General features: G+C 47.2%; 1 protein-coding gene across 1 annotated transcript; it reads left to right on the top strand.

Annotated features, from left to right (window-relative positions):
* Positions 1-472: 472 nt before the first annotated feature.
* LOC307139509 (uncharacterized protein) lies at positions 473-19,535 on the top strand. The gene is made up of 2 exons (XM_079838506.1): positions 473-695; positions 17,879-19,535. Exon 2 carries the CDS (start codon positions 17,890-17,892, stop codon positions 18,892-18,894), a length of 1,005 nt encoding a protein of 334 aa, XP_079694632.1. The 5' UTR covers positions 473-695; positions 17,879-17,889; the 3' UTR covers positions 18,895-19,535.
* Positions 19,536-21,265: the final 1,730 nt, after the last annotated feature.

The following is a 21,265-nucleotide window of genomic DNA, read 5'->3' as shown; positions in this document are numbered from 1 at the left end:
TTGATGTGTCTGTGGTGCAGTCGGAAAGAGACTAGCGCCAATATAACACGAAAGCTGATTGGCTGCAATATAAGATGCCTGTTGGTCTCTCTCTAGCGAAAAAACGAACTACAACACACACACAGACACACACACACACACACACACACACACACACACACACACACACACACACACACACACACACACACACACACACACACACACACACACACACACACACACACACAGTTGTGTGTAAGAATTACGTTTTAGTGACGCAATTGCGCAAAATAACCGCTGAATTGTTTTATTTTTAACTGGTTCATTGAAACGAACTGTCTGAACGAACCTTTTGCCTAAATTAAACAGACTCCCAATCATTATTAGTGAGCGAGAGATAAATGAATGAAGTCTGTTGAACTGAAAAGGGCTCATAAAGAGGAGTCGATTCACCTCGATGGAAAGAATCGACTCTCAATTATCAATGTTCGATTCCCAGCCCTACTCGATCCAGTTCAGTCAGATATCTCTCTCAGACAGATCCAGAGCTGTATTACTCTATCCAGAGCTGTATTTACTCTATCCAGAGCTGTATTACTCTATCCAGAGCTGTATTTACTCTATCCAGAGCTGTATTTACTCTATCCAGAGCTGTATTTACTCTATCCAGAGCTGTATTTACTCTATCCAGAGCTGTATTTACTCTTCTCAAGGTGAGTATGTTTCTAATAAAGAGCGTTTGAGGCTCATGGCCATTCTTTTTCAAACAGATGCATTTGTTGGTAACTTAGTAAGCAAGTCAACAGGACAGACATAGCCGCTTAATGAACAGATGAAAAAAGGATTTCTGGCGAAGTGACTGGAAAAGTATTGTAATGTAAGAAAGACAAACAAAGGAGCTTTTTGTCGAAAGCTTTAGTGCAGAACGCTGAACATACGGCACTTCCTGAACTCTCCTCGTTAACCCCATAAATGCTGAAGAAAACATCACAGCTATTACACACAGACGTGCAAGTCTCTGTACTTTTATTTTATAAAACATATTCAATCAACTAACACAAACTATGCATCATTTGAAAGCTAAAACACTCAAGATTCATGTTCTGAACTTTTTTAGTTGTTGCAATAAATACACCAGATAGGAAAGGGTTAAATTAAATGCTGAAGGACTTGTAAGTACATGAACATAATAACCGCAGTACTCATCTTTCATACAGTGCAGATCTGGGGTCCGTTCTTCGCTTATTACATCTGAGAGGATTTGACAGATCCCAGATCTTCTTATCGTGATAACTGATGTCTGGCTAATTCGGTTCTTCAAACAAATTTGCGGATTGGATTAAAATATAAGTTATCTAAGATTACTGCGCGTTCTTTTTTAGAGATTTTTTAATTTTGGCGCTATTTTTTTCTCTAAATAATGTTGATATGGCAGCTAGTAAATACACTAAGTTTCATCATTCTGGCATGTGTGGAAAGGGTTAAAACATGCGCGTTACAACTAACCCCACGTTAGGTTGTGCCCCGCGGAAGGAAAAGGGTTAGAGGAAAGGGTTAAAATGAAATGTAAACTGTGAAGCGGTTCGGAATACTCTTGGTCAGGAAGGAAGAAGGCGGGGTCGGCGTGACTGGGACTTGCAACTTTATTAAACAGTCTTTCTCATAAACAAACATAAATCACGCACGAGGGCGCCTCAATCATCAATGGTTCACTCTTCTCTCTTTTAGTTGATCTCTCTTGTACAGCACAGTCACTCAGGTCTTGTTTGGCAGCTCACGTGGCAAGTCCCAGTCGGTCTCTCTCTCCCCACTCTCTCCCAGCAGCCGCTTATATGCGGTCTCTCCACGCCAATTACTGCAATCAGAGACAGGTGTTCGTCATTTGCACTTGACCTACTTACCGACCGCTCGGCTCCGCCCTCTCTCTCCCGCTACAGACCTCGCGGGACCACGCCCACCCCGCCACATACCCCCACCGCCCGTCTCAGGCCGGGGAGCCATCCGGCCTGCAGCCTCCCCCCCCCCCCTCCTGGAGAGGAAGTCAGCCACAGCCATCTGAGCACCCGGCCTGTGGACCACCTTGAACTTAAAGGGTTGTAACGCCAGATACCAACGGGTGATCCGCGCGTTGGTATCTTTCATGCGGTGGAGCCACTGCAAGGGGGCGTGATCCGAACAGAGGGTGAACTCCCGCCCGAGGAGGTAATAGCGAAGGGTGAGAACGGCCCACCTGATGGCCAAACACTCCTTCTCTATGGTGCTGTACATCGTCTCTCTCTTAGAGAGCTTGCGACTGATGTACAGCACCGGCCGCTCTTCACCCTCCACCTCCTGGGACAGGACTGCGCCCAACCCCCTGTCCGAGGCGTCAGTCTGTAGGGAAAAAGGGAGAGAAAAGTTAGGAGCTTGTAGGAGCGGTCCACCACACAGAGCAGCCTTTATCTGGGTAAAAGCCTGCTGGCACCGCTCCGTCCACTGAACTGTATCTGGCACCTCCTTTTTAGTTAGATCAGTCAGCGGGCTGGCGAGCTCCGAATAATTAGGCACAAACCTCCTGTAATACCCCGCCAGCCCCAGGAACTGTCTAACCTCCTTTTTGGTCTTGGGTCTCGGACAGGTCGCAACGGCTGCGGTCTTATCAATTTGGGGACGCACCTGCCCATGACCCAAGTGGAAGCCCAGATATCTTACCTCCACCCGCCCAATCGCACACTTCTTTGGGTTGGCCGTGAGCCCCGCCCTTCTCAGCGTCTTCAGGACAGCTCGCAAGTGCTGCATATGACGCTGCCAGTCCGCACTATAGATGATGATATCATCTAGATAGGCAGCGGCATATGCAGCATGCGGCCGGAGAATTCTGTCCATCAGACGCTGGAAGGTCGCAGGAGCCCCGAACAAGCCGAAAGGAAGGGTGATAAATTGGTGTAATCCAAACGGCGTGGTGAAAGCTGTTTTTTCTTTGGATAGAGGAGACAAGGGGATCTGCCAATATCCCTTTGTTAAGTCCAGTGTCGAATAAAAACGAGCAGTTCCTAGCCGATCAAGCAATTCGTCAACCCTTGGCATTGGATAAGCATCGAATTTTGACACCGCGTTTACCTTACGGTAGTCCACGCAGAACCGGACCGAGCCGTCAGGTTTAGGGACTAAAACAATCGGGCTCGCCCAGTCACTGTTGGACTCTTCTATTACCCCCATGTCTAGCATAGCTTCTAATTCTGCCTGAACGACTTTTTTCTTGTGTTCAGGTAAGCGATAAGGCCGGCTGCGAACAACCACGCCCGGCTCCGTCTCAACGTGGTGCTGAATGAGGTCGGTCCGGCCGGGTAGGGGCGAGAAGACGTCAGCAAATTCTGCTTGTAAACGACTTACGTCAGTGAGCTGCGAGGGTGAGAGGTGGTCTCCTCCCGAGGCCAGAGCGATAGATTGAGGCTTTTGGACCGCCTCCGGCCCGAGATCCTCCTCTCCGCTCACTACCGTCGCAAGCATCACTGACTCCGCCTCAGACCATTTTTTGAGGAGGTTGAGGTGATAGATTTGACGTGCCCCGTCCCTATCTGACCGCACGACCTCATAGTTGAGCTCGCCAACTCGCCGTGTGACCTCAAAGGGCCCTTGCCACTTCGCGAGTAATTTAGAACTCGACGTAGGGAGTAATACAAGGACTTTATCTCCCGGTGAAAATTGACGCAGTCTAGTGCCTCTGTTGTAGAGCTGTCGTTGTCTGTCCTGAGCCTGCAACAAATTCTCCATTGACAGCCGCCCCAAAGTGTGGAGTTTTGTTCTCAGGTCCAGGACATACTGAATTTCATTTTTACTCGCCGAAGGTCCGTCCTCCCAAGCCTCCCTAAGGACATCCAGCACCCCCCGAGGCTGGCGTCCATAGAGAAGCTCGAAGGGGGAAAACCCCGTGGAGGCTTGCGGGACCTCGCGAACAGCGAACAACAGAGGCTCTAGCCACCTATCCCAATTTTTGGCGTCCTCGTGAACGAACTTACGAATCATGGATTTCAATGTGCGATTAAATCGTTCCACCAGACCATCTGTTTGTGGGTGATAGACGCTGGTGCGAACCGATTTAATGCCCAATAATTCATACAGTTCGCGAATCGTTCGTGACATGAACGCCGTGCCCTGATCGGTGAGAATCTCTTTCGGGATTCCCACCCGGGAGATTAAGGAAAACAGTGCGCTCGCGACACTTTTCGCCGAAATAGTGCGGAGCGGAACTGCCTCCGGGTATCGTGTTGCATAGTCCACCAGAACCAATGCAAAGCGATGCCCACGTGCTGACCGTTCCAATGGCCCGATGAGGTCCATGCCAATTCGTTCGAAGGGGACCTGCATCAACGGGAGCGGGCACAATGGTGCTTTTGGGGTGGCCGGTGGATTCACCAACTGACATTCACGACAAGACGCACACCACCTGCGTACATTCTCGTGGATGCCCGGCCAGAAAAATCGGGCCATTAGACGGTTAAGTGTCGCCGCTGTTCCTAAATGCCCGGCCATAGGATTCGCGTGAGCCGCCTGGAAAAGCATTTCCCGACGGCTTTTAGGCACTAACAACTGGGTTGTATCTTGTTTTGTCTGAGCGTCTTGGGTCACTCGATACAACCTATCTTTTAAAACAGAAAAATAAGGATAAGAGAGCGGCTGGTCCGGATGGAGGAGATGGCCGTCGATGGAACGGACCTGAGTAAACGCATGTTTAAGCGTCTCATCCTGGGACTGCTCCAGGGGAAAATCATCGCGGTCTGTGAGGCTGGGTAGCTCAAGACCGCTCTGTTCCCCTGGAAGAGCACCCAGAGGTCCCGAATCCACCTCTCCCACCTGAGCAACCGTCTCTTTCCTTTTTTTACACTTTCCCCAAGAGGCATCCACACACAAGTGCCCCAATAGTTTATTAAATCCTGGCCAATTAGTACCCAAAATTAGTGGATGCCGGAGGTGCGGGTTAACTGCAACCTCAACACTATGCGTTTTACCCCGAAATTGAATATCCACGGGCAACAACGGATAGTCCACCACTTCCCCGTGCACACACCGTACCTTAACCACGCGGCCGTTAACCAACGCCTTAGGTTGAATCAAGCTTTGATGGATGGAGGTCTGGTTACACCCTGAATCCACCAGAGCTTGATAAGTACCCCCCTTGATACTCACGGGTATCTGGTACAGGCCAGCTTGATCGGGGGCAGCTTGCGGCGCGTCGGGGACCCGGATCAATGTCCCCACCTCCATCACCGGACACCGATCGATAAAATGTCCGGGATCCCCACAACGCCAACAAGCCGGCCCAGACTTCCCCGCCACTCTAGTGGCTGGCAGCGGTTCCCCAAATTGGCGCGGAGAGAGCGCCGACGCGGACGTGGTGGGGAACGGGTCGCTGGTGGCTCCCCCTCCTCTAGCTGATGGTCGTGGTACTGCCGGAACCTCCGCGGGCAGCCCTGTCCTCCACCTCGGTGCTGGCCTGGGCGGAAACCCGCTGCGCGACCTGGGAAGAGGGACAGGCTTGGAGAGAAGAGGGGGGGAAGGAGAAGAGAGAGAGAGAGAGAGAGAAGCCGAAGGAAGGGGCTCGCCGACCCCGTGGCACGCCACCATGTGGTCCTCCGCCAACTGGATGGCCTGGGACAGCGACGTCGGGCGGTGGCACTGGACCCACTGCGCGGTCTTCTGGGGAAGCCGCGCGACGAACTGCTCCAGCACCACACGGTCGATGATTCCCTCGACGTCGCCTCCGCCGGCCATCAGCCACTTGCGGCACGAGTCCCGGAGCTGGTGCGCGAAGGTGAAGGGTCGGCCGGACTCGCCGAGGGTCAGGCTTCGGAAGCGCTGCCGCTGTTGCTCTGGGCTCCGGCCGACCCGCTGCAGGATGGCGCGCTTCAGGTCTTCGTAGTCCAGGAGATTCTGGACTGGCAGTTGGTGTGCGGCTACCTGCGCTTCTCCTGACAACAGCGGCAGGAGCCGCATTGGCCAGTCCGTCCGGGGCCACCCCCGGGACTCGGCGGACCTCTCGAAGAGGTCGATGAACGCCTCCGGATCATCCTCGGGGCCCATCTTCGAGAGGTGGATGGTGGCGGCCGAGTCGGTTGTAGACGGGGGGGTGGCCGGAATCTCCCGGACCATCCAGCTCCGGAACAGCTCGCGGTCTTCATGCTGGGCAAGAATGAGGGCCTCAAAACGTTTGTCCTGCTCGGCCCTCACGGCCAGCAGATCTTCGTGGGTCTGTTGGTGAAGACCAGCGAGCGATGACACCAGGTCCGCAAGCTGCGTCTTTGGCGGGGTCTGCATGGCGGCGGCTCTCTTCTTCCTTCCCGGGTTCCGGCACCAGTGTGAAGCGGTTCGGAATACTCTTGGTCAGGAAGGAAGAAGGCGGGGTCGGCGTGACTGGGACTTGCAACTTTATTAAACAGTCTTTCTCATAAACAAACATAAATCACGCACGAGGGCGCCTCAATCATCAATGGTTCACTCTTCTCTCTTTTAGTTGATCTCTCTTGTACAGCACAGTCACTCAGGTCTTGTTTGGCAGCTCACGTGGCAAGTCCCAGTCGGTCTCTCTCTCCCCACTCTCTCCCAGCAGCCGCTTATATGCGGTCTCTCCACGCCAATTACTGCAATCAGAGACAGGTGTTCGTCATTTGCACTTGACCTACTTACCGACCGCTCGGCTCCGCCCTCTCTCTCCCGCTACAGACCTCGCGGGACCACGCCCACCCCGCCACATAAACATGAACATAATAACCGCAATACTCATCTTTCATCTTCTATCGTGCAGATATGGGGTCTGTTCTTCGTACCTCGCTTATTACATCTGAGAGGATTTGACAGATCCCAGATCTTCTTATCGTGATAACTGATGTCTGGCTAATTTGGTTCTTCAAACGAATTTGCGGATTGGATTAAAATATCTGGATTAAGTTATCTAAGATCGCATTCGTGTGTTCCCTGAAGAGGGCAGATGCATCGAAACCACGATCAGCAATGCAGCGATTGGCTGGCGTCAAGACAACGTAATGACATCATATAATTAAAAAAGCCACCTGGCATTGACAAATTACACAAAAACCCTCCACGAATTTCTGGAGCTTTATAAGGAACCAGCCAAACGACCAAACCAACATAAACGTTATGATAAATGTTTTTTTAAAACATGAGTCACAATTATTTATATTCACGATTGTATATGTACTCTGAATGAATGACCTTACCGCTGTCTGATTCGCCCATGTACCCTCATTCTCCATTACTCCACTACTCCAAAAACCAGCCAACAAGCTTAAAGTTAACCCTAGAGCTCTTTACTTGTGTGGCACTGAACTTACTGGGAAACGGTAATGAATAATTAAGTAACTCATAAGCATTAAATTACAAAATAAAGACTTAATATTCTTATGTACAAATTTTATAGTATAAAATATATATATAGTATAGTATATATTTCATACTATATAGTAGGCTACTATTTATACTATATTGCATGGGGCAGAAGCAAAAAAATGTGGGCGGGTCCTTTCACAGAAACATTTTACTGGAGTAGATACAATTTACATTACATACAAATATATCGGCTTGTTTACTAAACGTCTTGTTGAGGCAGACAAAACTACGAAAAACTCAAAATCTTTTGCAGCAACAATAGTGTAGGGTTGAGATGCATGGTGTCAAGTTTTGACGCAAATCGACCCGCGGTTCGAATCCGCCTTTTGCCGAACTCGCTCTACTCCTTTTTCCCCATCACATTTCAGATCGGAAAGGCATTTATTTTCAATGAAAATGAAGAAAATATTAGAAAAGTGGAAATAAAGCTTCTAACGTGTTTAATCAGTGTTTATCAGGGTGTGTAAACAGACATGTGCTCAATTAGAGACGATAAAAGTGAGTGGGTCCAATATCATTGGTCTTAAAGGTCCCATGGCATGGCATTTTTCTATTATTTTATAATGTTTCCTGAGGTGTACTTATATTGTTAGTATGAGTTTTACATCATAAAATGTCATAATTTAGAAATAAAAGGCATTTTTTCAATACTGATGTTTGCCCTGTGGCTGAATGCCCTGTTTCAAGAGGCGTGTCTGCTGTGAGACTTCAGTAAAAACGGCCACTGTTGTGATTGGCTGACAGGGGGGAGGGGGCGTGGTTTAACGAGGTCTACGAGGCACGAGCTGCTGCCAGAGAGACGGATGGACCGGAGTTCACTTCACATCAGTTCTTCTGTCAGTCTCAGTTCAGTGTGAACTGTTGTAGTTACAGCATATACTTCAGGTTATTAGTCTATTTCTAGTCGGAGGGGCTGTCACTCATGTCAGAAAGTTAGTAACTTGAGTAAATTATGGATCAGCACTGACTGGAGACGCGAACCGTTTAGAACGATTCAGTCCGATTTGGTGAACTGATTCGGTTCACTAAAAAGAACCAGTTCAAAAGAAAGATCGTTCGCGAACCGGACATCACTAACGTACCAGAGACGGAGATCAGCGATTGCTAACAAAATTATTTATAGTAACTACTGAGTTATGAGAGCGCTGTCAGTCAGCGCGAGTTTATTGTGTTTGTATCTGAGAGTTCTGAATAAACACAAGTCCCAGTCACACCGAGTCCGTCTTCATCATTATTACCAACTTTGTAACACATGCAATGTACCATTACAGCTGTCGAGATGAACGAGTTACGAGTAAGTGTTGATTATAGCATTATTTTTAGATATGTTCCTATCATATGAAAAGCGTCAGTGACGCGCATTGAGTCCACAGCGCAAACAAAGACACAACAGCAGTAATCGAATGTAATCAAGTTTATTGTGGGGCTAGCTGGCTAGCCCGGATATGCTCACGCTTACCCCCCTTCTGCTTAATCTCACCCGCGTTTGGCTCCTCCGCTGTGGGCCAGATGCAGTACTGGGGGTCGAGGATGTTGAAGGCCGACCGGTCAGTGCAGCCCGAGCTTCGGCGTGTGTGAGGTTTATCTCTAAAGAGATGTGAGTCTGCTGATGTTGGGCAGAAACGACTGTATGCACGTTTTAGAACAGATAGACGCGACGAGGACGTACAAAAACACTGACTCACAAGATATAAAACACGAAAACACCGTTCTGTCGGGAGAGAGAGAAGCCGCTGAGTGTGCAAGAATAATAAATAATTAGCTACACATCAGAAATCACTGATCACAGATCAGAAGGAACTGAAAAAAGACTTCTGTTTTCATTTATACATCCAAACACTGAGAAACTGCCAGCATTCACTCGTTCACAACCCATGATCTCTGGAGCGTTTGCATGGGCGTGCCAGATTCTCTGGGCGGAGGAAAGGGAGGAAACCGTTCCTGCTTGGACGTCAAACCAGGAGACTTCAGGATTGGCTCGTCTGGCCTTTCATTTTCTCAAAGGCAGAGAAAGACAGCCAGAACTCGGGTTTACACCGATCAACATTTCTATCCACTTGGGGACAATATTCAGGCTAGGGGAACTCATATTGATGTTGAAAAACCTCATAAAATTGAAAATTTCATGCCATGGGACCTTTAAAAAGTGTGTGGGTCGATGTCATCTCCTGGCGAAACGCGGGATTTCATTCAATGCACGGCGCGACTCTCACAGTGCATTATGGGTATTCTCTAGCCATCGAGCATACATCGGTTGTAAACTCGTTATTGCGGTGCATTGTGGGATTGAATGAGTGCACTCAATAACGCCCACTATGGTTTCGGACAGCACTAAATGGCTGTTCCCTCAAATAGTGCCCACAGCTGAATCAATCATCCATCCATCTTCCGACCCGCACTGGTCCAGCGCAATATCATGCATACAGGTATACATTCCTTTTTAAAATGATTATTATATTGTTTGAAGAACACATGTTTACAGTCTGGGACAAACTGTGCTTTTGGTCAATATGGCTAATGTTGCCCTTCATGACGACTGTGAGGGGGGGAATGTTTTTATAACTCATTCGTTTACATTATATAAAGTAGGGCTGGACGATTTGGGAAAAATATCTAATTGCGATTATTCTGGTTAAAATTATGTGATTTGCGATATGAATGTGATTTTTTTACAAATGAAAAGTGTGTGTGTATAACATTTTGTGTTTATATATTAATATGACTAATAATAATTATGATTATTATTATTATTGTGAAATAAAATATTTCACAAAATAAGAAATATTACTGTTACAATAACATTTTCATCAGTATTTAAGAATATACTACTACTACTAATAATAATATTTATATTTTACAGAAAATTTATTTTAAAATAAAAACTGCTCGGTTACCTGTTAATATGCAGACAGCCTGAATAAAAATCATTAGAAAGGTCTAAGGATTTATTGTAAATTATTATAAAATCTGTGCTTTTTATCTGTGATATCAATTTCTTAAAGTCTATGTCTTTCATATGAAATATGCGCCTCTTATGCATCCACTGTGGGGAAGAAAACGCCTGTATATTTAAGAAAAACATATGGATTGTCATATAAATTTATTTAGAGAGAAGTATTTTTCTCATTTGTTACCAAAAAGTTTCATTCATACTGGAGGCCAGAGGGCGCCCTCGAGCAGAAACTCCACATTTGCGTTAGAGAAGTTATCCTTTGTTTTCAGGAAATCCCTAATGTGAAGCTAAGCTAGCGCTGTAGCTGAATAAAAGGAAGATAGAAACGCTTTGACTGATTAAACATGAAGACAATAAACACACGACTGCGACAAGATATGGTGTATTTGAGTTCTTCAAGCCTTCTCAGGTATTTTAATAATAATAAAGCAGTGCTGATTGACATAGACTTTATCACTGCCTATAAAATAAAGCGTTGTCTGCCTCATTCTGTGATAAGAAGCCGCATCAGCTCACAAACACTCGACTGACGATATCAAGTGAGTTAAAACATGTTATTAAACGTATTTTGTTGGACAACAGGTTTATGAACACTTCACATTACTAGTTTGTGAAGTTGTTTGACACGTGTTGTTTTTTCAAACGCACGTTATAAGAGCCGCTCTTCACTGACACGCTGGGCATTTATTTATTTAATTAAAATCGTAGCCTTTGCGCTTTTTTAATCGCACATAAGCCAAATCGCGATTGCGGTTCGATTTCGATTAATCGTGCAGCCCTAATATAAAGCCTTAAAGTTCTGCATAATTAAGGGCGTGGCCACTTTGAGTGACAGGTGGATTGCCGTTTGTCTGCTGTCTGTTAGTCATCACCTCAGCTCCGCCCACGTCCCGCCTCTTCGCCCATTTTCTGTTATCCAGGAGTGACTCTGACAAGATCGACCCGACTTTACGCTTCAGAACTGCTCTTCAGATCCTATGAGTGACGTCACGCACACTACGCCCATATTATTTTACCGTCTATGGTTTACACACACACACCTTAGCACAGCTCGCCTCGCAGACTGTATATATAGAGACAAAGCGTATTTAGGCCACGCCCACACCGGGGAGGGAAGCAATCAAACGCTCTCCATTGAGTTTGTATTGCGTGAAGCGCCTCCCTGTCATTTCAGACTTATAACAAAAAACAGTACAATGTCTAAAAGCTGATATGTGACAGGGTGAACAGCAAACAAGCTAATAAACACAGAAGCTTTTATAAGCTGTCGACCCAAAAAAAAAAATATTTGTTCATCTTTGTTAACGTTAGTTAATATAAATCCAGCTGTTCATGGTTTGTTCATGTTAGTTCACACTGCATTAACTAATGTTAACAAGATTTTAATAATGCATTAGTAAATGTTGAAATTAACATGAACAAAGATTAATAAACGCTTTATAAGTGCAGTTCATTATTAGTTAATGTTAACTAATGTAGTTAACTAATATTAACTAATGACCATTATTCTAAAGTGTTACCAAATAAAAATCATCATCCTATAGGCTACAGAACTGATAGTATTTCATTTCTAAAGTGCATGCATGTTCTTCTTTAGGCTACAAAAAGAAGCATTTCGGCTTTGTCACAAGTTAGTCTGTTTCCTCTCATCCGATCCAACACGTGAGAAGCTGAGCTGAACAAACGCTCACTATCTACGCTTGTACAGGACGGAGAGGTGAGCTCGCGCAACTTCAGCTCGCGCAACTTCAGCTCGCGCAACTTCAGCTCGCCCAACTTCAGCTCGCTCAACTTCAGCTCTCTCAAATTCAGCTCGCGCAACTTCAGCTCGCTCAACTTCACTCGCGCAACTTCAGCTCGCCCAACTTCAGCTCGCTCAACTTCAGCTCTCTCAAATTCAGCTCGCGCAACTTCAGCTCGCTCAACTTCACTCGCGCAACTTCAGCTCGCTCAACTTCAGCTCGCTCAACTTCAGCTCGCTCAACTACAGCTCGCTCAACTTCACCTCGCGCAACTTCACCTCGCGCAACTTCAGCTCGCTCAAATTCAGCTCGCTCAACTTCAGCTCGCGCAACTTCAGCTCGCTCAACTTCAGCTCGCGCAACTACAGCTCGCTCAACTACAGCTCGCTCAACTTCACCTCGCGCAACTTCACCTCGCGCAACTTCAGCTCGCTCAACTACAGCTCGCTCAACTACAGCTCGCTCAACTACAGCTCGCTCAACTTCAGCTCGCTCAACTACAGCTCGCTCAACTTCAGCTCGCTCAACTACAGCTCGCTCAACTACAGCTCGCTCAACTTCACCTCGCGCAACTTCACCTCGCGCAACTTCAGCTCGCTCAAATTCAGCTCGCTCAACTTCAGCTCGCGCAACTTCAGCTCGCTCAACTTCAGCTCGCGCAACTTCAGCTCGCGCAACTTCAGCTCGCCCAACTTCAGCTCGCTCAACTTCAGCTCGCTCAAATTCAGCTCGCGCAACTTCAGCTCGCTCAAATTCAGCTCGCTCAACTTCAGCTCGCTCAACTTCAGCTCGCTCAACTTCAGCTCGCTCAAATTCAGCTCGCTCAACTTCAGCTCGCTAAAATTCAGCTCGCGCAACTTCACCTCGCGCAACTTCACCTCGCGCAACTTCACCTCGCGCAACTTCAGCTCGCGCAACTTCAGCTCGCTCAAATTCAGCTCGCTCAACTTCAGCTCGCGCAACTTCAGCTCGCTCAACTTCAGCTCGCTCAACTTCAGCTCGCTCAAATTCAGCTCGCTCAAATTCAGCTCGCGCAACTTCAGCTCGCGCAACTTCAGCTCGCTCAAATTCAGCTCGCTCAAATTCAGCTCGCTCAAATTCAGCTCGCTCAACTTCAGCTCGCGCAACTTCAGCTCGCTCAAATTCAGCTCGCTCAACTTCAGCTCGCGCAACTTCAGCTCGCTCAAATTCAGCTCGCTCAAATTCAGCTCGCGCAACTTCAGCTCGCTCAACTTCAGCTCGCTCAACTTCAGCTCGCGCAACTTCAGCTCGCTCAACTTCAGCTCGCGCAACTTCAGCTCGCTCAACTTCAGCTCGCGCAACTTCAGCTCGCGCAACTTCAGCTCGCTCAACTTCAGCTCGCTCAACTTCAGCTCGCCCAAATTCAGCTCGCCCAACTTCAGCTCGCGCAACTTCAGCTCGCGCAACTTCAGCTCGCGCAACTTCAGCTCGCCCAACTTCAGCTCGCCCAACTTCAGCTCGCGCAACTTCAGCTCGCTCAACTTCAGCTCGCCCAACTTCAGCTCGCCCAACTTCAGCTCGCCCAACTTCAGCTCGCCCAACTTCAGCTCGCGCAACTTCAGCTCGCGCAACTTCAGCTGCCGCAACTTCAGCTCGCTCAACTTCAGCTCGCTCAACTTCAGCTCGCTCAACTTCAGCTCGCTCAACTTCAGCTCGCTCAACTTCAGCTCGCTCAACTTCAGCTCGCGCAACTTCAGCTCGCTCAACTTCAGCTCGCTCAACTTCAGCTCGCGCAACTTCAGCTCGCTCAACTTCAGCTCGCGCAACTTCAGCTGCCGCAACTTCAGCTCGCTCGCGCAACTTCAGCTCTCTCAACTTCAGCTCGCGCAACTTCAGCTCGCGCAACTTCAGCTCGCGCAACTTCAGCTGCCGCAACTTCAGCTCGCTCAACTTCAGCTCGCTCAACTTCAGCTCGCTCAACTTCAGCTCGCTCAACTTCAGCTCGCGCAACTTCAGCTCGCGCAACTTCAGCTCGCTCAACTTCACTCGCTCAACTTCAGCTCGCTCAACTTCAGCTCGCTCAACTTCAGCTCGCGCAACTTCACCTCGCGCAACTTCAGCTCGCTCAACTTCAGCTCGCTCAACTTCAGCTCGCTCAACTTCAGCTCTCTCAACTTCAGCTCGCGCAACTTCAGCTCGCTCAACTTCAGCTCGCTCAACTTCAGCTCGCTCAACTTCAGCTCGCGCAACTTCAGCTCGCTCAACTTCAGCTCTCTCAACTTCAGCTCTCTCAACTTCAGCTCGCCCAACTTCAGCTCGCCCAACTTCAGCTCGCCCAACTTCAGCTCGCGCAAATTCAGCTCGCTCAAATTCAGCTCGCTCAACTTCAGCTCGCGCAAATTCAGCTCGCTCAACTTCAGCTCGCTCAAATTCAGCTCGCTCAACTTCAGCTCGCTCAAATTCAGCTCGCTCAAATTCAGCTCGCGCAAATTCAGCTCGAGCAACTTCAGCTCGCGCAACTTCAGCTCGCGCAACTTCAGCTCGCGCAACTTCAGCTCGCTCAAATTCAGTTCGCTCAACTTCAGCTCGCTCAAATTCAGCTCGCTCAACTTCAGCTCGCGCAACTTCAGCTCGCTCAACTTCAGCTCGCCCAACTTCAGCTCGCTCAACTTCAGCTCGCTCAAATTCAGCTCGCTCAAATTCAGCTCGCGCAAATTCAGCTCGCTCAACTTCAGCTCGCTCAACTTCAGCTCGCTCAACTTCAGCTCGCTCAACTTCAGCTCGCGCAACTTCAGCTCGCGCAACTTCAGCTCGCGCAACTTCAGCTCGCGCAACTTCAGCTCGCGCAACTTCAGCTCGCTCAACTTCAGCTCGCGCAACTTCAGCTGCCGCAACTTCAGCTCGCTCAACTTCAGCTCGAGCAACTTCAGCTCGCGCAACTTCAGCTCGCTCAACTTCAGCTCGCGCAACTTCAGCTGCCGCAACTTCAGCTCGCTCAACTTCAGCTCGATCAACTTCAGCTCGCTCAACTTCAGCTCGCTCAACTTCAGCTGCCGCAACTTCAGCTCAATCAACTTCAGCTCGCTCAACTTCAGCTCGCGCAACTTCAGCTCGCTCAACTTCAGCTCGCGCAACTTCAGCTGCCGCAACTTCAGCTCGCGCAACTTCAGCTCGCGCAACTTCAGCTCGCTCATCTTCAGCTCGCTCAACTTCAGCTCGCGCAACTTCAGCTCACTCAACTTCACTCGCGCAACTTCAGCTCGCTCAACTTCAGCTTCCGCAACTTCAGCTCGCTCGCGCAACTTCAGCTCGCGCAACTTCAGCTCGCGCAACTTCAGCTCGCTCAACTTCAGCTGCCGCAACTTCAGCTCGCTCGCGCAACTTCAGCTCTCTCAACTTCAGCTCGCGCAACTTCAGCTCGCGCAACTTCAGCTCGCGCAACTTCAGCTGCCGCAACTTCAGCTCGCTCAACTTCAGCTCGCTCAACTTCAGCTCGCTCAACTTCAGCTCGCGCAACTTCAGCTCGCGCAACTTCAGCTCGCTCAACTTCACTCGCTCAACTTCAGCTCGCTCAACTTCAGCTCGCTCAACTTCAGCTCGCGCAACTTCACCTCGCGCAACTTCAGCTCGCTCAACTTCAGCTCGCTCAACTTCAGCTCGCTCAACTTCAGCTCTCTCAACTTCAGCTCTCTCAACTTCAGCTCGCGCAACTTCAGCTCGCTCAACTTCAGCTCGCTCAACTTCAGCTCGCTCAACTTCAGCTCGCGCAACTTCAGCTCGCTCAACTTCAGCTCTCTCAACTTCAGCTCTCTCAACTTCAGCTCGCCCAACTTCAGCTCGCCCAACTTCAGCTCGCCCAACTTCAGCTCGCGCAAATTCAGCTCGCTCAAATTCAGCTCGCTCAAATTCAGCTCGCGCAAATTCAGCTCGCTCAACTTCAGCTCGCTCAAATTCAGCTCGCTCAACTTCAGCTCGCTCAAATTCAGCTCGCTCAAATTCAGCTCGCGCAAATTCAGCTCGCGCAACTTCAGCTCGCTCAAATTCAGCTCGCTCAACTTCAGCTCGCTCAAATTCAGCTCGCTCAACTTCAGCTCGCGCAACTTCAGCTCGCTCAACTTCAGCTCGCCCAACTTCAGCTCGCTCAACTTCAGCTCGCTCAAATTCAGCTCGCTCAAATTCAGCTCGCGCAAATTCAGCTCGCTCAACTTCAGCTCGCTCAACTTCAGCTCGCTCAACTTCAGCTCGCTCAACTTCAGCTCGCGCAACTTCAGCTCGCGCAACTTCAGCTCGCGCAACTTCAGCTCGCGCAACTTCAGCTCGCGCAACTTCAGCTCGCTCAACTTCAGCTCGCGCAACTTCAGCTGCCGCAACTTCAGCTCGCTCAACTTCAGCTCGAGCAACTTCAGCTCGCGCAACTTCAGCTCGCTCAACTTCAGCTCGCGCAACTTCAGCTGCCGCAACTTCAGCTCGCTCAACTTCAGCTCGATCAACTTCAGCTCGCTCAACTTCAGCTCGCTCAACTTCAGCTGCCGCAACTTCAGCTCAATCAACTTCAGCTCGCTCAACTTCAGCTCGCGCAACTTCAGCTCGCTCAACTTCAGCTCGCGCAACTTCAGCTGCCGCAACTTCAGCTCGCGCAACTTCAGCTCGCTCATCTTCAGCTCGCTCAACTTCAGCTCGCGCAACTTCAGCTCACTCAACTTCACTCGCGCAACTTCAGCTCGCTCAACTTCAGCTTCCGCAACTTCAGCTCGCTCGCGCAACTTCAGCTCGCGCAACTTCAGCTCGCGCAACTTCAGCTCGCTCAACTTCAGCTGCCGCAACTTCAGCTCGCTCGCGCAACTTCAGCTCGCGCAACTTCAGCTCGCGCAACTTCAGCTCGCGCAACTTCAGCTCGCTCAACTTCACTCGCTCAACTTCAGCTCGCTCAACTTCAGCTCGCTCAACTTCAGCTCGCGCAACTTCAGCTCACTCAACTTCACTCGCGCAACTTCAGCTCGCTCAACTTCAGCTTCCGCAACTTCAGCTCGCTCAACTTCAGCTTCCGCAACTTCAGCTCGCTCAACTTCAGCTCGCGCAGGAAAGCGGCTCTTCATTCCCTTCAGCGTATCTCGTCTCTTCCCTCAGTTCTCCAGTTTCCGTTTGTAACACACAAGTTACATGTTCGCGAATGATTGCGATATAGCCGTATGTGCACTCGGGCGCACGTCCGGAAAAATCGGCAGAAAAATACAAAGAAAACCGGCCAAAAACCGGAACCGGCCCGTCAACCGGTGCATCCCTAGTCAACAGCTTATAAAAACTTCTGCGTTTTTGGTTCTGCGTTTTGTTTAGCTTGTTTGCTGTTCACCCGGTCACATATCAGCTTTTAGACATTGTTCTGTTGTTTGTTATAAGTCATAAATGACAAGGAGACGCTTCACACAATACAAAGTCAATGGAGACGGTTGGATTGTTTCCCCTCGGTGGGCGTGGTCTTCAGATTATGATGCGTGTTTCTCTGTCTCTGTAGGCCCACTTCATGTGCACTTTCGGTCCTGTGGACTTAAAATGGCCGCCGCGTGTCCGTTAAGTCCATGAGACTGCAGGGTGTCCCATTTGTCATTTTAGGTCTCAGAAGGTGCTCACAAGCACCCCCTTTGAGGTCGATATACGCTCTCGATGCGCACTTCTGCCGAGCCCGCACAGGGTTGGATTGAATAATCAAGCATGAAAACGTATTCTAGTACACTCCAAAAACTAAATCAAGACTTCGTAAAAGGGCCTTTCAAGAGTGTGGGAAGAAATAGCTTTTTTTTACAAAATATACCATTTAGATCTGAACTTGGATTGAGTTGTTTGTTATCCTGTGTTGCAGGTTAAGGCAGAATGGCTGGTATTATTCCCAGACACAAAATAAAAGGTGTTGATTTCTGTGGATCAAGCTACTACCATTATATAATCCGCTCTGATCTCGGCTGCTTTATGAGGTCAACTGATTTCAGTGCAGGGTCAGACCTCAGTATTTATGATCTGCACCCCGCCTGCCAAAATGGAGACCATTACTTGGCTGATGTAGATGACCAGTTCTACATCATTAAGGGCACTTCCTACCGCAGGGTCACTGACCTGTCAGCAGGCTATGAATCTGAAGTCTACACCCTTCATCCCAACTGCCAGGGCGGAGATCACTACCTGGCAGCCTTTGACTCGTTTTACATCATCTTCCAGGAAAAGGGCACTTACAGAAGAACATCAGACCTGAGTCAAGACTTGAATTCTGAAGAGTTTCCCCTGCATCCCAATCACAGAGATGGTCTCTATTACTGGGGTCTGCGAGATCACTTCTGCTTCCTCAAGCCAGTCTCAGAGTGGGGAGTTGAATACTGCAAAGGTGACGACTTCCAGAAAGACAGCAGTGTTGGTGTCTATTCTGTTGATCCCGATGTTCTTAACTTCATGCCAGGCGGGCTGTCGATAACCATCGGCCCAACATATCGCAATTGGAAGAACATTCAAACTGTAATCAATGACAGTTCCACACCAGTGACATGGCAAAACAAAATTACTAAAAAAGTTGGATACAATAGGGAGATGATGTCCCAGATCACAAAGAACTGGAAGATAAATACACAAGGCAAGATCTCGTGTGGGAAACTCGCATGTTTAATTGCACGGAAGCAGTTCTCCTTTACACCAGTATTTTTTGGATATTCAAGTGTGAATGTTGAGAAGGAAATCTGGAATGAAGAGATGGTGGTGGAAGAGCAACTATCATTTGAGCTGAAGCCAAAGGAGCATTTGTATATGTGGCAGTGCGAGCTGGGTCTCGGATCAGAACCTGTGTTGTTCTGCCGGGATTTGAAGATTACCAATCAGTCGAACCCTCATTAGTCGGGCTCCAAGAAAATACCTTAAATCTGACTTATTAAGCAATTATTAGGGGCCAAGCACCGAAGGTGTGAAGGCAGTGTAAGGTGGAAAATAATCAAAGATATTTGAAATAGAACAAAATCATCTGCTTTACTGTTAGCAGCCATCGTCGTGACCAAGAGATTTGAAATTTGGGATTTCTAAGGACAAAAGAATGGCTTGCCGGCCAAATGCTTTTCACACCTTTGGTACAGTGGGAGAAGTTTCGTCTGATTGGTTACTTTCAAACGTCTCACGGTTTGGTCTGATTGGTCAGTTTTGAAAGAGTCAGATTTGAATTTGGTGACATCAGGGAAAAGGATAAAAGAAGATCCGAACTGTAGCTCGCTCTCTTTTTCATTCTCTGCTTTCTCTAGAGAGAGCTGCTCTTTAGCTCTCTCTTTCTTTTCTCTCTCTCTCTTTCTCTCTCTCTATCTCACAGGTAACATTCTAGGCAGAGGCCTACTGAGTATAATTAAGGGTTTAAGTTTACATCTATTTGAAACTATTTTAAGTGTAACCATAATTAGAATTTGTGTTTCCTTTTAAAAGAGATTTCTGTCTATGATGTAATTGACATTTTACATTTACTTGATTGTTAATAAATTGTTACATTTCTTATCCTTTCTGAATTAATCTGTAATTATTAACTTTCTCTAATACGGAACGGTATAATTGCAACAAAGGGTTAAAACGGAATGATTAACTGTATGATTAACTATCAAATATAAATGACCAAACAACCAGTTGGCATTCTCTTCTAAATGCGACAACTATGATAAATGGAGTCAGATAAAGAATATTATAATTAAATCCATGTTTCCAGCTGAGACACTGAGCGCGTGCGGCCTTCACGGCTGTTCGCTACCGATCCTTGGAGCGAATTCATGCGGTCTTACAGCAGTTATTGAAATTATTAGCGTTCCTATTTTTCTGAAATTTGGCACACTCATAGAGGACAGTCGGATTTGTCACCATAGCAAATTTGGAGTCTCTAACTCAATCCCTCTAGCGCCACCACTTGTCCAAAGTTGCACTGATGTTTATGCTAATAACTTTTGAACCATAAGGGATAGAGACAAAATTCCCCTATTACGTCATTTTCTAGAAGATTCAAAGATACAGAGATACAAAAATGTGATATTTTTAATTATAACTTCAGAATGCTTTAGCCAAAAATCACAAAACTGGTCTCTTTAGATTCGGGGCATCCCGCTGATACCCAATTTTACCATATCAACCATTTTGGGCGTCGGCCATTTTGAATTTTGTCATAAAGTGCTATATTTTATGAACGCATTGGCGTATCATTACGAAACTCGGCATGTGTCTTCGGCATCAAGCCCTGACAGCACTCAAAATGTTTCGGGCAAGCGCCACCTTGTGGACAAAAGTTATAATACATTTTCCAAAAATGCTAATAACTGTTTATTCAATTTGATTATTGTCATAAAACTGGTTTTAATTGATTCCTTGGTTCATGCCAAGAACATAGATCCCAATTTGACCATATTTGGCCAAACTTCCTGTTCGCCATTTTGATTTCCTTTACAAACCTACTTTTTCGAACTCCTCCTAGACCCTTTGTCAGATTTTCACCAAAATCAAATCGCAACATCTTCAGTTCATGACAGCAGAATATTATTAATTTAATTTCTACAGACTGAACCGTTTTCATATACCGCAGCGATGAAGTGGAGGCATGATGCCAAAATGACTCTTGAGGCTGTATCTCTGCAATACTTTGACATACTGACACCAAACGTTGCCTTTGTCATCTCACTCTGACCACACCACATCAATTTCATAACTGCGCCACCTATTGGTCAAAAGTGATAACCCTTAAATCATATTATTAGTGACTGTATATAGGATTTTTCAGCCATTTAGCCTAAAATCATCTTAAAATGCCTTTAATTGCTCATTGTTGCAGTTGGTCTGATGCTCCCAGCCATGTCTTATTGGCTTATTTGCGCTTGGCCCCGTTAATGGCTGCTCGCAGCGATATTTGTACTGTATATCTGCCGCAAGCATTGCTTTAAAAACGGGCAAAGAGGCTGGTATTGTATAGCAGATATATATATATATATATATTAGGGCTGTCAAAAGATTAATCGCATCTAAAATAAAAGTTTGTGTTTACATAATATATGTGTGTGTATTCGGTTTATTATTTATAAATACACACACATGTATATATTTAAGAAAAAAATATTATTTTTATATATAAAACATTTATATTTATATATATTATAGATATATAAATGTATATACAGTATATACATGCAAATATTTCTTAAATATATTCATGAATGTGTGTGTATTTATATATAAATAATAATTAACAGAATAC

This window comes from Gobio gobio, assembly GCF_949357685.1.
Source record: "Gobio gobio genome assembly, chromosome: 16".
NCBI classification, from domain to species: Eukaryota; Metazoa; Chordata; class Actinopteri; order Cypriniformes; family Gobionidae; genus Gobio; species Gobio gobio.
This window is presented reverse-complemented; position numbering and strand designations above follow the sequence as displayed.

Bases quoted from the DNA above. Each gene is read 5' to 3' on its own strand.
- LOC307139509 (XM_079838506.1), top strand. From the start codon at position 17,890: ATGGCTGGTATTATTCCCAGACACAAAATAAAAGGTGTTGATTTCTGT.